Source organism: Lonchura striata, chromosome 1 (assembly GCF_046129695.1).
Source record: "Lonchura striata isolate bLonStr1 chromosome 1, bLonStr1.mat, whole genome shotgun sequence".
Lineage (NCBI taxonomy): Eukaryota > Metazoa > Chordata > Aves > Passeriformes > Estrildidae > Lonchura > Lonchura striata.
Window position 1 is genome coordinate 16,836,071 of NC_134603.1, and position 16,346 is coordinate 16,852,416.

Genomic DNA, 16,346 nt, shown 5'->3' on the forward strand with positions numbered 1-16,346 from the left:
TGTTCTCTTTACTTTTTGTTCTTTTATTCTCATTGTTGTTGTTATTTTGTGGTTTTTAAATTTTCTCTTTTTTTTTATTCTCACTATTTGGAAAAGAGTAATGCAGGCATGTCTTGATTCAACTTCTCTGATTACATAAAAAATTATTTAGTGTGTTAACATAATGTTCCATTTTTCACATTGGAAATCAAAAGCAGTGCTTCAGTTATTTCCTTAAGATTTCCTTAAGTATTCATTCCACTTTTATTCTTTCCTAGCTTCCATCTTGTTATAATCAGATAAAATGAAAGAAAGGTAGAATTTGGAAATAAATGTGCTTATCATTTGCTGTTCTTATTTTTATGTGCTCCTGTTTTCCTTTGCACTCTGAAAAACTGTCAGATACTAGTAGTGATATTACTTGCTTGGGCTGTTAGCCATCTTATCAGGGCCAGTTGCAGATCCACTATTTCAGATTTGTCAGCTTGGCTTTATTTTCTAAAAGGCTGCTCCCTTGATGCCTTTTTCTGCCATCTGCTAGCCTTCATAGAGTTACACTGAAGGCCTGATGACATGCCATAGATGTTTTGTCACTATTTGCATTCCTGAAATGTTTTCCAAACACCCCCTGTAAAATGTATTATTTGGTCTATAGCCCATGATTATAAAAACTGACTGTATTTTTTATTTAATGGATGAAGTAGATAGTTACCATCAGGAGCTCCAATAATACGATGCCACAGCCTTGGCTATATTTTGGTAATGTGTAAAAATAGCAAGATCAGATGATAAGGTGGCAGCATTTGCCTTCACTGTCTCTTTATCAGAGAAGTGAGGAGGAAAATTAATATGGAAGGAGGTTATTTGCCTGTGGCAACACTGGAGAGTTTGGGCAAATGTAGTCCTAGAATGTCTTATTTCAGCCTGTGGTACTGGATTTGCAAATTTCCATCTTACAATTAGGCCAACAAAGGCTAGAAAGTTGGCAGGAGAAATAGCACAATGAGGCTATCCAGGCAAGTAAGCATGTTTAAAACAGAAATATTGATAGAATGACCAAACAAATTTTTGCTAGGCAAGGTAGGGCAGACTTCATGCCAGTATGCAGGATGAAATTCCATTTCTGATTCATAAAAAAAAATTCTTATTAAATGTATACTTTTAGTGCCCTGAACACAGTGATGATATGCAGTGTCATAACTGCATTATGAAAAATAATTGATCTTTATGAAAACATTCCATAGTGCTACTGAAATGTCTGGAAAATGCATGTATTTCATTGACACAAATGTCTGCTTAGGTACAGGGTGAGATTGAAGGTATGTTCTGGATATTCTCTTAATTCCCTGTCCATTCTGTCCTCAAATCAGTTATGAATTTACATTTACAAGCAGAAATTTGTGAAAATCCATATATTCATTCTCAAATATATAACATTAACAACAAAGGCATAATGAGTATAACTTCAACCATTTACTCCATCAAAATGTAGCAGAAAATACCATAAACAGCATAAATATCAAGATATAGCAGAAGAAACAGCATGATGAAGCAAATTACTGATGAAGCATGTTCTGAAAGGCCAAACTTCTCCCCCCTTTACGAGTCACGCTGTTGAGTGCTACTGATGTTACAGGAGGGGTGGGAGCAGGTTAAACCAGAGCAGATGGGACAGCATCTCTTAGAAAGGGGCAGTGCTCCTCCAGCCTTTGACAGGCATTGCTCCTCCAGCCTTCTCTCACCCTCATTGCTGTGGCAGCAGGTGGGAAGCACAGACATGAGCAAGAAATAATTGAGTGACTGCTTATAGAACAAGAAGAGGATTGATATTTGTATCAGCTGGAGTTACAGACAAATAGCTGCCATTTACATCTCTCCAAAAGTGCCTTTGAAGACCTTTAACATCTCCTAAAATTAAGAGAAGAATTTATGTTTATTACTTTGGAAGGACTGCTCTTATGGAGAGCTGCAATCAACTACTGGAATGGTCTAGATTATTTGACTTGTAATTGGTGATAATAGTTCACTGTTTTTGTTCTAAAATATTTCTGCAAAACAATTTTGGTAATGCATATAATGAGGCTAAGTAAAATAAAAGGAATAGATGCTTTTAACCTTGAGAAAAAAAAATAGAACTACTAATTTGTTTTATAATGTATGCGCTTCTGAGATAACCTATATTCAGAGAACTCTGATGCAATAACTTGGTACTGAATTTTAATAACTGTTATTGATATATAATAATTCTAAAATGCAAGACTCTTACCTTACTAAAAATTACTTGATTAATGTTGTATTTCAAAAACCCTGGAACAGAAAATCATCAAGCTGTACATTTTTGCCAGTGTTGTAATGACTGAATTTTTGTATTTTGAATTAATTCAGCCTCTAATTTAATTTTTGTATTGCTCAATTACCTATTACTTTCATAAAGTTGCTAACAAAACTATAGAAATGCTTCTTCTTATATTGAAATCTGTCATTAGCACTATCAAAGATATAAACACATAACCAATTATAATAATTGTATTCAGGAAACCATGTCAACCTTCCTTGCACAAATCTTTCTTGTACAAATCTTTTAAGTAAATAATTCTTCAACAGCCAAGATCCACCATGTTGACTCTCCAGTCTTGGCTTCTGTTTAAGTTATATTTTTTGGTTCTCTATCATCTGCCTTCATCTCTCTGCTGAACTTAACAATTTTCACAGAGATTCCAGAAATCTAAAAACAACAGCTAATGAAACCTGATTTTGATTTTCTTATGCATATTAAACACGAATTAATTAATAATTTATTGCATTTCTTTTTTGTATGAAAATGGCCTGTAGTCATATCTGAAAACGCTACATCATTTGAGTATCTATTTTTAAGTAATTTTAAAGGCAGAAATTTTTAGGGTTTTTTTCACATTTTCTCTTATCTGTGTTTTCTATTATTTATATTATTATTTTTTATTGTTGTTATTTTCTTTGTTTCTAGCTTTATGTGGTGGAGATGTTAGAGGACCTAGTGGAACAATTTTATCCCCAGGTTATCCTGATCTATATCCAAATTCACTGAATTGCACATGGACTGTGGATGTTACCCATGGAAAAGGTAAATGAATCCTTTTCTCTTTTTCCACCTTTTTTTTTTTTTTTAATATATATATATAAATCCAGTATTCTCTTCTCTAGAAGGAGAGCTAGGTTAGCACCAAAGCACTTGGATTTGCACTGCTGATTTTAGGGTTTGTTTAATTTTCTTGTAGTAATTCCTAAAATTCCAGAAGTGGACTAGGCCCTTATATTTCCCACAGAATGAAAAGACAGTGAGAAACAATTATATAATGGCTGATCATAGAACCTGAAGGGCAAAAGGCTTTTAAGGAAGAGGTGGTTATTTCTTGAAGTTAGATTTCAGGAAAAAGATGTAAAACTCATTTTAACTCTTCTCTGAGAGGTTAAATAATGCTTAGGACACAAATGGAAGCTGGTATTTCCAGGTAGCAAAGTTCCCAAAAAATAATGTGTCCTAGTTGCCTTCAAATAAAGGTTTTGGTACTAGATGAACTGGATCATACTTTTAGGTTTTTGTTGGTATTTTTTATTAAATATGAGAGTGACTCTTGTACTATGGGTGGAAAGAGCTAGAGAGGTGTAATAAAAAGTTAAGGGAAGGAGATAGATGTCATAAGAAAAATTGAATACAAAGACAATAAGCTGGTAAGAACACAAAAAGGACAAATATTGTAACACTGGAAAGTACAGAAAAATAAATGAAAGGGAGAAGGAAGGCAAGTTCAATTCTGAATTTCATCAATGTTCTCTGTTAGGGCATGAAAAATGTGACAAAGTATGCTGATGATGTATTCCTCTAAGAAAGAGTTATTGATAACATAAAAATAAGACTTCAGATTCAGGGAATTGTGCTGATCTGTGATCCCCTTATTCTATTTTGTACAAGTAGCGTGATAGTTTCTCATCTAGATGTTAAATCACTCTAACTGGTTTTCCCATTTAAAACTCCTTAAAGCATTAAAGTGGCAAAGAGTGTCTCAAAATTATTGCTCCAGCTCTTCCATAGTCTCACTTATTACCAAGTGATGCCTTTGTGTCAATGTAATTTGATTCTAAATATCCACAGTGAAAAAGCCTCCTGAACCTAGTGATGCTACATCACATGCTACATTTGCCTTTGTTACCTCCAGGTATGATACATGGCTTTTAGAATTGTGGGAATATAAGGGACTGTGTACCTTTTGTTCTTCCGGATAAGCAAGAAAGACTAACAGAAAGTGTAAAGAAACTGTTAGACCTGTAGTCATTTATCTTGCACTCTGAAATGTCATTGGATAACAGCACAAGCTTTATAATCTGAGAATTGAAGGCAAGTAACAGAGATGGATAAGGGTTTAGTAATATATGACAGAAAATTATGCTAATACTCCAGTAAAAATTAGGTCAGATTAAGCTAAAGTTTTCAGGATTTTTGAAAGACATTTTATTAACACTTTAATTTCTCTTAAATTAAAAATAAGATGATGAAGAAAAGTACTTCGGAGTTTTGGGAAGTTTTGGTTTTTTTTTTTTTTTTAATTTTCTTTCCCTTCTTAGAAAATGAAGTACCTTTTTTGTGATTTACCTTTTTCTTAAAACTTAGCTAGAGAAGTACTTAAAAGTTGGGATAAATAAAAGCTGAAACTCTTGATGTTATAATATTTTACATGAACCTGTTGAGAAAATCCACCATATATAATGAGACTCCTGAGCAAATAAATTTGCAGAAATAAAATATACAGGGGAAGACATAATAGTACAAATATGGATATTTGTAAGCACAGATACACTGATACATGTATACACCCATATTTATAGACTCACATTCTTGCTTGATTCTATGTCATGCAATGTTGCAGTCTTGGGGCAAGGTAGCTGGAAAGCTGCTCAGCAGAGAAAGACCTGAGGGTGCTGGCTGACAGCTGCTGAACCTGATCCAGCAGTGAGCCCAGGTGGCCAAGAAGGCCAAAGGCATCCTGGCCTGGATCAGAAATGGTGTGGCCAGCAGGACCAGGGCAGGGATTGTATCTCTGTACTCAGCACTGGTGGTCCTGTGTCCAGTTCTAGGAACTTCAGTACAAGAAAGACATCAAGGTTCTGGAGCATGTCCAAAGATTGGCCATTAGGAGAAAATTTCTTCATGGAAGGAGTTATCAGTCATGGAAACAGGCTGCCCAGGGAAGTGTCATCCCTGGAGCTATTTAAAAAAAATGTTGATGTGGCACTTAAGGACATGGTTTAGTGGTGGACTTGGTAGTGTTGGATTAGTGGTTGGACTCAATGATTTTAGAGGTCTTATCCAAACTAAATGACCTATGATTCTGTAATTTTTATATTGTTGTATGGAAATGTTATTTAGAAAAAACATTAACCATGAATGCAATGTCACAATTTGACTTGCTGCTCAAAGAGCTGCTGGAAAAAACTGTACAGTGGGTATTTGCTCTGGGTAGGAAATAGTGTGTGAAATCCTCATACTTTATACTTGTTGGCAAAAGGATATTAATTCTTTAAGCTCTTCCTGTTGTACTGCATGAGGAAGATAGCTGTCCTTTTATGATAAGAAGTCACAGGCTTACTTAATTTAAATTTCTAACAGTTAAGTTCTATGTTGCAGTGAACTAGTCAATTAGGACACTTCTGTATTTAATGGAAAAATGCATATATCTGCAGGATATGAGTCATTACACCCTGAAAAGATATCTAAAGCAGATGGAATGAACTATCCTCTGAAGGTACCTGTTCATCTCCATCCATCATATAATGTCCAGTGAGTTAATATAGACCCCAAATGAAGTGTCTATGGGGAGACTGAGTGACTAAGGTTTACATAGTTATCATTTAGAAAAATTAATACCATACATATAAATAGGTTATTTTAATGAGAGGGAGAAATAAACTTTGTTCTGGATATCTAATTTTCTGCTCTATTTCATGGCTAGTATAATTTCAACTTCAGAAACCCAAGGAGTATCTTCTATTGGCTACTAACTCATGAGATGGTTTTAACTTTAGACTATTTGGGTCTTTTTTCTACAAAGTTTTGTAGTTTTGTGTCAGACTGCCAAGAAAAAGTATATAACCTGTAGCTCCAGAATGCTGTGAGGCACTTTCTAATACACACATCTTTATGTTTAAACTTTATACAGCTATTAAATAATAATAGGTAATTAAATGAATAGGTTTTGTTATGATATATATTTTATGTCTGTATATGTTGAATTGCTATGAAAAACAGTTTCTGTGTTTGTATACAATGTTTTAAATAACAATATTGAAATATAAATAGATGAGGTTTTAATTTTTCTCTTCAAGTCTATCTAAACTTTTAGAATTAATTTTTAAATTTGTGTTCTTGTAGACCAGCATTATGATTCTTGAGTGTCTATTACAGCTTGATATTATTTTCTTTCATTTTTTTTATTTATTAACTAGAGAATTGAACATTTATCTTAAATATAATTAATATGTCTATTAATTACTATTATGAAGAGAAAAGGAAGTTTTGACAGTAATTATTGCACTTTGTGACTAAAATGCAATTTAAATATATGGAGAAATGAAATTTGTGGACTATCAGTGGTCTGTTTTAAAAGATCTATTATGAGATCAGTTAATTAACCTGTCCCCCAACAGTCTGATTGTAACACTGAAAAGAAACATTTTACAGTGGGATGTCTTCCTATCTTCGTTTCAGATTTCAAATATTCCCCTTATGAAGAAAGGCACATATGAGGTAGAATGAGAAGGAATCTATCTGAACATATCTTTTAAAATTCTTCCCTGGAGAAGACACAATCTGTCACACAGCACTTATTAATGTGATTAGAATATTTTCTGAAGAAAACCAAATTGTACAGCTACTGCTATAATGTACCTTGGGGTTTTGCTAAGAAATGTCATGGCAATCTGCAAAATTGATTGAAACATTCCCTTGAGTTAAACCTTGAGTGTGATATTTGAACAATATTCAGTGAAACTCAACTATGATTCACAGGAATTGCATTATTTTGGGTTACTACGGTAAAATTTTCTTAGGCATTTCTGATTTTGTTGTTTCAGTATGCATGCATGCATATAAAGGTCCAAAATTAATTTGGAGTGCAGTAAATGCAAAAAATATGAGCTGAAATTCAGTCTTATTTTGTATATATATCACATGGGTTTTTTTAAGAGCTCTTTTCATGTGAAATCAACACATCTAATATTAACTAAGTTTAAAAAAAACCACAGACATTTAAAAATTTATTAATTCCAAAGCTAAATTTATATACATTAGTTCAAAAGATATGCAACTCAATCTCAATTCCAGAATTCTATGCGTGATTTTTTGCCAATTTATTTTCACACAAGCTGGGAGAATAAATAGGATGATCAAAATAGATTAATGGCTTTGTTCATGTAATTAGTAAATTTAGAACTTTTAAAAGCCAGAATAAATTTTTTGGATTATTTATTTTTACCAGAAGCATAAAATAAAATCTCATCCAGCAATTTCTATATCAGTGCTACTAAGTAATAATGTATTTTTCTGCGTTCAGAGGGAGTATGTGATGTGCGTGTAGTTTTAAGAAGAGAAGGAGGTATCTACTTGAAAAAGCTGAATGGTTCTCCAGTTTCTTTAAATGGAAGTAAAAGATAGAGGTCTCCAAGATCCAAGGTTTTCCTCTGACTGCTCCCATCTGTATGTCCAGCTGATGGCAAGACTAAGCATGCATCCCAAAGATGGCACTATGTACAGCTGTTCTCACAGATTAACAAGGATAGAGGCAAATGTCTTATTGGCCAATATAGAAACACCAGCAGCACTGAAACAGACATGAACACCACAGGCAACCAAATCCTATCTTTCCATCCAGGCTGGGGGAAAAGGAGCCTGTTAGAAGTGACAGTCACACCTGCACATGCATGTTCATCCCCCCAGCCTTCCGTATTCTGACCCAGGAGCTGGACTCCAGATTCTACTCCTGCTAGGTTCTGCCTGGTCTGTGACCAATGGCCCTTTTTCCAGCTGTCCCCTGATCTCATCCTGCTCCCCAGACAGTCCAAGCTAATGTTCACTAGTGGTCACCCGTGTGCTCACTCTCTGGACAGAAGAGACATTTGCACGCTAGTCAGGAGTAGAGTTTTAATATAATAGACGACAGGTTGCACTGGTTAGATGCAGGGATTAGAAAACCTTAACTCTCTCTTCTGACACTTCTTTCACTCTTACCTAGCATGATCCCTTCCCTTATCTTCCTTTGGCCCAAAACATCTCACCAAAGTTTTATGGTTTCCAACTTCCAGATTTTAAAAAAATCTCATCTTCAGTTTTACTTAATCTCACAAATTCTCTCAAGTACTTGGGTAAATTTCTAATTTTCATGAGACCCAAGATAAAATTTTTTCCCCCATTATTGTCAATTACTGAGATGTAACTGCTTTAAGATTACAGTAATACATTTAATTTACCATCAGACAGGAACAAGTACCTCCACTTAATCCTGCTCATTAAAGCTTATGTGTGTGTGTGTACCATTAATTACTTCTCTCATTTCCTGTCTTTGCTTTCCTGCATTGAAAAGTCCTTTACCAGGTTCATAAGTGTCTTTGCATTCCAGATACCCATACAAGCTGTATTTCTTAGGTGTGATTGAGTTGCATTAATATGAATGTTTAATGCTATTCAGGCAACCTTAGAAATATTATAAAAATAAACAAACAGAAAACAGTAAAAGACAAGTATACTGACAACTTCTAAAGCTGCATGTGATGTCTAGAAAAGGTAACCTACATCATCTCAAGGGGCACTATATTTCTTTATTCAGAAAGCTTAGTCAGAGTATATCTAGCTTGGATTTTATTACCCTGTTTGGGAAATTCAGAGCTGGTGGTGCAGGAGTAGGGTGAGTGGTGCAGTGTTTGGTCTGCAGGAAGGGGAACTATTTTTTGCTTTTTGATTAAATTATGTTTACTATAAAAATATCTATTGGCCATGAGAGTACCTAAAGTCATTACTATTCATCTGCTATGTTAATTTGCAATCACATTAATGGATCGTCCTAAGCACATCAACGGATATATTTGAAAAGACTGAAAAATTGGTATATAACTTACATGATAAAGCTGAAAACAGTATTACATTAGAGGTATCTGTAATCACTTAAGCTAGATAATGCATTCTTTTGTTTATTTTTCTTGGCTTTCTGTCCATTCTACCAAAAGATCATGCTCTAATCCTTAGTTAAAAATGCAGAAGTGATTTAATTGTCTGTCTTGATCTTTAAGTCTTTTTATTGCTACTGTGTTCCAGGAGGTATCTTCCTTTCTAGATGTGTGATTTATGTATGATGTTTCGCAAAAAAAATTGTACTGTTGATCTATGTCATGTCTTATTAAGAGACCTCACCTTTTCTGGGAGGAACTGGTTATTATGTGTTATTAGAATTTAATATAATATATATTATAATATTTTATTTTACTGTGCTACTCAAGGATACTGGTGATTGTAAGACATAGGGCTTATCTTTTTTATTCTGCCATTAACTGTTTGTAGTTTTTAATAAACATAGTATGTAATTGGATTTTACAGAAACATGGAAGCATCTATCCTTAAATTCTATAAATCAGATGTCCATATTTTACAGCTAAAGGCAAAAGTTAAATATGGTGTCAAAACAAAACCTACTGCCAAGATATTTTAATTCGAAAATCAAGACAGATACTAATTTTTAGAAAAAAATGGATTATTTTTATTTTCCAAATGATGATTCATAATGCAATGCATGAATTGTAACCTTGGCTTAGTTACATGGATGTTAATAGGGTGACATGCAAACATAATTCTATTTTTTCTAATAGGTGTGCAATTCACCTTCTACACATTTCATTTGGAGGATCATCATGACTACTTACTAATAACAGAGAATGGCAGTTTCACACAGCCATTGGCACGTCTGACAGGATCAGAGCTTCCTTCACCAATCAATGCTGGTCTCTATGGAAATTTCAGAGCTCAGTTGCGGTTTATTTCAGATTTTTCAATATCATATGAAGGATTTAACATTTCTTTCTCTGGTAAGGAAATACCTGTAATATCTGGCTCCTGAAAAAGTTGCTGGTTTGGGTTTTTTTCTGTATGCTATATAAAGAAAAAAATAATTGAATTTATTTTGATGAATATATATATTGAAAAATGAGATATTTTTTTCCTAAGAACAGTAATTTCAAATCAAGTGCCTCTTGCCTCTGTAAAGGACACATTTGTGCTACATGATAAATAAGATGGCAGTAACTATAAGACATATTTTCAAGTGAGGGAGGAAACAGAATTAGTCTAATTTCAGTTACTGAAATTCTATATGAGCTGAAGTGTCAACTATTTAGTTTTTGTTGTGCCATTTTTAAATTTTATTTTATTTAATGGAGTTGTTTATACTACTTACAAGAATGATAAATCATCTGGTGTCATGTATCTTTAAAACATTGTGAATGCATTTATTTGCCTTACTTTCAATATAATCTAATTATCAGTTTAACATTCGCACAATAATTTTGTTTTAAAATCTGATGCCTGTATTTATATTTAGGTGGAAATATACAGAAATTACCAGACTGCAAGATTACATATATGACTGGTAGAGAATGTGTTCTCATAAAAGATGACTTGTTTCTGTTGCCAGAGTATAATCTTGAACCTTGTGAAGATCCTGGGATCCCACAATTTGGTAGCAGAATAGGATTTAATTTTGGTGTTGGAGATATTCTGACATTCTCCTGTTCATCTGGATATCGTTTAGAAGGAGCTTCAGAGGTTATTTGTCTTGGTGGTGGACGACGAGTATGGAGTGCACCTCTGCCAAGGTGTGTGGGTACGTGGTCAGCTGCTTTCATTTGCTTGTATGTGTAGTCATTGTCCATGGACTTGCAGATTTGGAGCATGGAAAAGCATGGTAATACACCTCTTTTTAATGTACTCTCCTATTTTCCATATCTCCTTAGTAAATATTTTAAACCTTTTAAAAATATAGTTAGTATTTTAAGTGAACTTCATAGTCTATACTTGAAAGCAATTCCAACTGAGGACACAATGCTTACTCTTCTTATTTGGATTAATAGGTTATGAAAACTGCATATAATTTAAATCAGCATTTACCAGTTCAGGTGTCAGGTAATTGATTTTTTTTTTTGTCAATGCAAGCTTCCAAGTGATACCTGCATTATAAAATTGTAGTTAGATCACTTAGACCATATTTCTTTCATAAAACTAGGTCCACTTATAGGTTTACAGTCAACCTGGACATCCTGTGTAAGAACCATATCCTCAGAATATCCTTAGAACATCTATTCTTGTTTTTAAATTATAGCTAAGGTAATTCAGAAGAAACACTTTCTGATGATTCCTACCTAACACTCTTCATTCACTGTAGAGGTAGCCTATATATGTAGATTTGACTAGAAATTTAGCTTTAAATGGCTAAAGAATGTTGATTGAGCTGAATGCTTCCTAAATTATTTGGTTATCAGTCCGGTTGAGAACTGTTAAAACAATAAGGTTTCACTTTTTGATTAAATTATAAGGTCTCTAAAAAGTAGGATAGTTGCTAAAGTGTCTGCATTTTTACTTAAGGTATATATTGCTGAAATTTATTAAAGAGGATGGAAAGGTTTATACATGAAAACGTCTGCCTCAGTGCACATTTACAGTATTTTTTCATACTAAATTTTATGTTAGTAGAACAGAAATGTCTTTCAGATGATGATTGCATAGTAATTATGGATTGATTATGTGTTTTCTCTTATTTGTTGTTAACAAATTAACATTTTGATTTTGTTTGTTGTTGATACAGGTTCAACAGGTACATATTTGTTGAACCTGTATCAACATTTTTAGGTTCAAACCACTCCTATGTTTACCTCAGCATAAGGAAAATTATGAATTTAGCTTATGCATTAGCAATAAGCTATAAATATAGAAGAGATAGTTTAGAAGCTGAGTCAGATCAATGGATGAATAGAAGTTCTTTTTGTGTTGAGGTTGATGAATTTTTAAGAATAACAATGAATGCATGCACAGTCAAGAAGATAGGTTAAATTTCAGTAATAAATTTCAGGAATGGTTAATAAAAAAGAATTAGTTAATTATCAACAAAAAAAAATCTTTCACAGCAGCATAAATGTAAAAAAAATCCTATATAGCTTTCATGACAGAAAAATTATGTTTATGTTTGTTTGTTGGGGGAAAAGAGAAAAGCTGTAATAGAAGGAATAAATTATATTCTAGTCAACATGTTTTTTCCTTACTTTTGAAAATGAAAGATAGGCTCAACTAGAACACCTTTATTAGCCATTTTCACTCCTTAAGCATCTAGTCTTTGTCAGTCTTGTGCTTAATTTATGTGTCATAAGACAAGAGTAGAAATTCCTGTCAACCACTTATATTGGACTCAGAATTTATGTGTTAGTACTGTTGCTCATGTTTGGAATTTTTTGTCAATATGACTAATGACAGAATGTTTCTGATGCAACATGCACTTTCACATACAAGCAATATCAGTTGGGAAGTAACCACTGCTCATAATATTTATGTTCAAATTGTCAACACAAGAATAAAATGCAAGGAAGACAAATAAAGTAGAAGAAGTTTGGTGGAAGGCCAGGCATCCCTGTCTGGATACAACAAAGGCTAATGTGTTGGGTTTTGAAACAGAGTAGTCAGTCATAATAAATTCTAAACCAAATAATTTGCCAAAAAATTAGCAGCTGTCTCCTTTTCTTATTTAGAAGATGGATAAATATTTGTAATTTATTAATTCATGTTATTATTCAATCTGTAAAAATAGTATTTAAAAAAAAAGACTTAAGAAATGAAATTTTGAAATTAGGAATTATTAAATAAGAAACTAATGTTCAAATAGCAAACAAATACATTTTTATTGAATTTTTAAGGCTGAATTTCTCAAATGATGGTGTCTTTATTCAGTAGGGCTTGATGTTGTGCTGAAACAATTTTTATAATAATATTTTTCTAAAAAATCATAAAGATTTCCCATTTTTCTGTTCACAATATGATGTAGCACTTCTTGGGATAAATGTCTGTAGTCACTCATGGGGCGAGCATAGCTAGGAGCTGAAGCAGCATGGTAGCCAAAACATTGGTGTGTTATCTACTCTGTGTTGGCTAAAAAAACTAAAACACTGTATGAGTTACTGCAAAGTAACTGCCACACAGCCAACTGAACAAGCTGTTAATAAATGGGTGTATCTAATGATGACAGAAGGGTGTATCTAATGATGACAGAAGAAAAAGGCCATAATCTTTAAATTGCTTGTTTTGAACTTTTCCATCAACAGTGAAAAAAATCTCTTTTTGACTCTAAATAATACATTCTTTTAAAAAAACTCCTACAGTAAGTATGAATGTATGTTCACTTTTGACTTTATAAAAAGCAAAATCTAAGCTCTGAGTTGTCCTAAGCAATCAACATTTTCTTCAATATGCTAGGGGTTTGTCTCCAGCTAGTAATACAGAGGAGAGAAATTGTCTTTAATTTGTGAATATGGAGCTACTTTCATGGGATGTAGTGCCTCTGAAATGTTCTGATGCATTTGGAGGTCAGACATCTTTGCCTAGTTCTCTTTATAATTTTCAATGCCATAGAGAGTTTACAAGAATTTTCCTGTAACTGTGTTACAGATAGGAAAAAAACAAGAGCAATTATTATTGCTTTAAACATAAAAATAATGGCATAGATAAAATTAAACTTTTCTTATAATCAATAATAGAATGAAGATAATTAAAGATCTTTTAGACCATTGTCATTCCTTAGTTTCATTATTTATTTTTATGCTATACTCAAGTAATAACCAAATGCAGTGTTCATATTCAGCACACATATTTCTTTCTTAGAATTGCTTTTCTTTTCAGTGAAATGTGGAAAATTGTTTCTATTATACAAGGATTTATTATGTCTTTTTTTTCTTTCACCTGCCCTTTTCCAGTTTGTCTTTTCATTCCTAATAAGGCTATTCAATAGCCAAATTTTATTACCTTTCATTATAACTGTCATGTTTGAATTTACAGACCCTAATTGTTTCTATGTCTGTGTGAAACAATCTGTGTCTTAGCTTCCCAACATTGTCAAGTCTTTTCCTTTGGCTTTCTTAGGACCAAACAGTTTTTTTCCAGACTGCTAAACTTTTACTGGAAGACAATGACTATAAAATTTTTTTCTCCTCTGCTACTTTCACTTTTTCAGTTCATTCTTCTCAGTAGGTCCTAAACAGTCTCTGATTCCGGACTTACAGATTTCTAAGGACCTATGCCCCTTGAAATTATAAAAAGCAAACAAAAAAACCATAAAATATTTATAGACAAACTCATTAACTTCTGTCATGATGCATACTTTTCAGATAATATTGTACATTATATTTTTCCATCAGAGATTTTTTGCCAAGGTGTTCACTGATGCAGCTTCTTTGCCAAGCTTTAGTTAAGGTGCTTTTCAAAGATCACCAAGAATAGACATGTCAGAAATGTCTGAAAGGTTATATTGTATGAAAGAAAAAATAATTTCAGCATTGACTGGATATGCATAAATATGGAACCAAGGAAAGGAAGGTGCTACCACAGATACATCTGTAGTAAGTTCCCTTATTAGCAGAACCATTAGTTACCCTCTGTGCATCTTATTCTATATCCCATTAATCTTACTCCATCTACATAGATCTATCCATTTCTATGCATACAAAACATTAAAGATAAAGATTGCTTTTAATATAGTTTATATTTTTGCTTCCAAAAAATGTCCTTTTGCTAGTTTTGAAATTTCTTTTAATATGTGGAATGTTTGGGCGGCATGAATTCTATGTTTAAGAATTGTGATAGCCACTTGTAAATGTCATTGTTTCATCTTAGAACAAATTAATCCTAAACTTTCTTCTGTTCATTAGAAGTAATTCTATTCCCTTAAATATTTCTTCTGTCAGATGTGAAAATGTTATATGTCTATTATTTTCTTCAGGGATAGGATTCCTGTAAAAAGCAAAAGACAGTCATTGAGGTCTCACAATATGTTAGTATAATAGCAATATGATGTGATAAGACATTTTTAAATATTTATATACTTTTAGATTTTGCATCAAGTTTTAACTGTTTTAACTGTTCCTGTTTCTGATGTGGATGTTTTTGCTAAGTTCCAACAGTTCTAGCACTTCCGGAGTTATTTTGTGGAGGGCTTTCTTTGGTTGTTCATGTTTTTGCGATAATTTTGTTAGTGTTGGGGTTTTTTGTCAGAATATTAAATACTTTAAAAGAAAATCAGGAACATTGGTAATTTAAATTGTTTTAATATAGAGTGTGGGTTTTTAAATACAATTTGCCTTGTTAACATTAATTCAAAAGCTCATTTGTCATGCTATTTCTTTGTCCTCCTTTGATTGATTGCAATACAGGAGAATATTATTTAATGTATATGGGACTCCTACCCATTCTTGTCAGCCGGAGTGATCAGTTATGAAAAATAACATTAATAATGTAAATAATTCTTTCTAAGAAAGATTTCTTTTGTATTTGGCCATTGGCCATTTGGCCATTGATGTAGAAATATCTTTTTGTAAAATTATTTTTGGATCATAAATGCAGGATCTTCCCAGATATAGAAATAATATTTTTCATTATAAAATAAATAATGTAGTCATAAACCAGCAAAAGTATAATGAAAATAAATTTAATACACAAACAACCACATGAACCTTTTGATGTTCAGATCAAATAAGAAGTAGATTGCAGATACATAATAAGACATTTCTGTTAATCATTTTTGTCTGTATGAAAGGAAGTCTTGTAGTTTGGAACAAGGTAAAATAAAAGGAAACCCCACTATTCTTACTGATTGAAGAAGACAATGTTCTTTTCATTTTTTTCATCAGCATAGGGTTCCCTGTATTTAACCTGTCAGAATATGAAAACTGCCTGGAAACTTGTGATAACCTAATGACTCATGCTATTCACAGAAAGAAAGCTTTAGCAACAACTTAATCCTTTCAGAATTTTTGTGCTATTGTCTGTTTTGCTGCTGTTTTGACAAGAAACTATTTTCTGGTTTCTGACAGCCTTCAGTTGAAGAGGTAGAACATCTGGAGACAAATGGCTTTATAAGAAACCCTTTGTTGAGCACTGAATTTAGATACAGTTTCTGAAGTAACTGTTTATTTACAATCTAATGCAAAGTTGTATAGAGACAAAATCATTTTTTGAATGCTTCTGCATACTTGCCCAGTCAAGCTGTTGCAATACACAGTCTCCTAACCAAGAGATACCATCATTTCAAAACACTGGACTC

At 32.9% G+C, this 16,346-nt stretch overlaps 1 protein-coding gene across 2 annotated transcripts in view; it reads left to right on the forward strand.

The window, feature by feature from the left end:
* Window positions 1-16,346, forward strand: part of CSMD3 (CUB and Sushi multiple domains 3) — a 581,291-nt gene that overhangs the window by 344,563 nt on the left and 220,382 nt on the right. For both annotated transcript variants that reach the window (XM_077782368.1, XM_021546425.3), the window contains exons 20-22: window positions 2,963-3,079; window positions 9,865-10,080; window positions 10,686-10,874. In XM_077782368.1, the coding sequence (XP_077638494.1) occupies window positions 2,963-3,079; window positions 9,865-10,080; window positions 10,686-10,874 (522 nt within the window). The remainder of the gene's footprint in view (window positions 1-2,962; window positions 3,080-9,864; window positions 10,081-10,685; window positions 10,875-16,346) is intronic.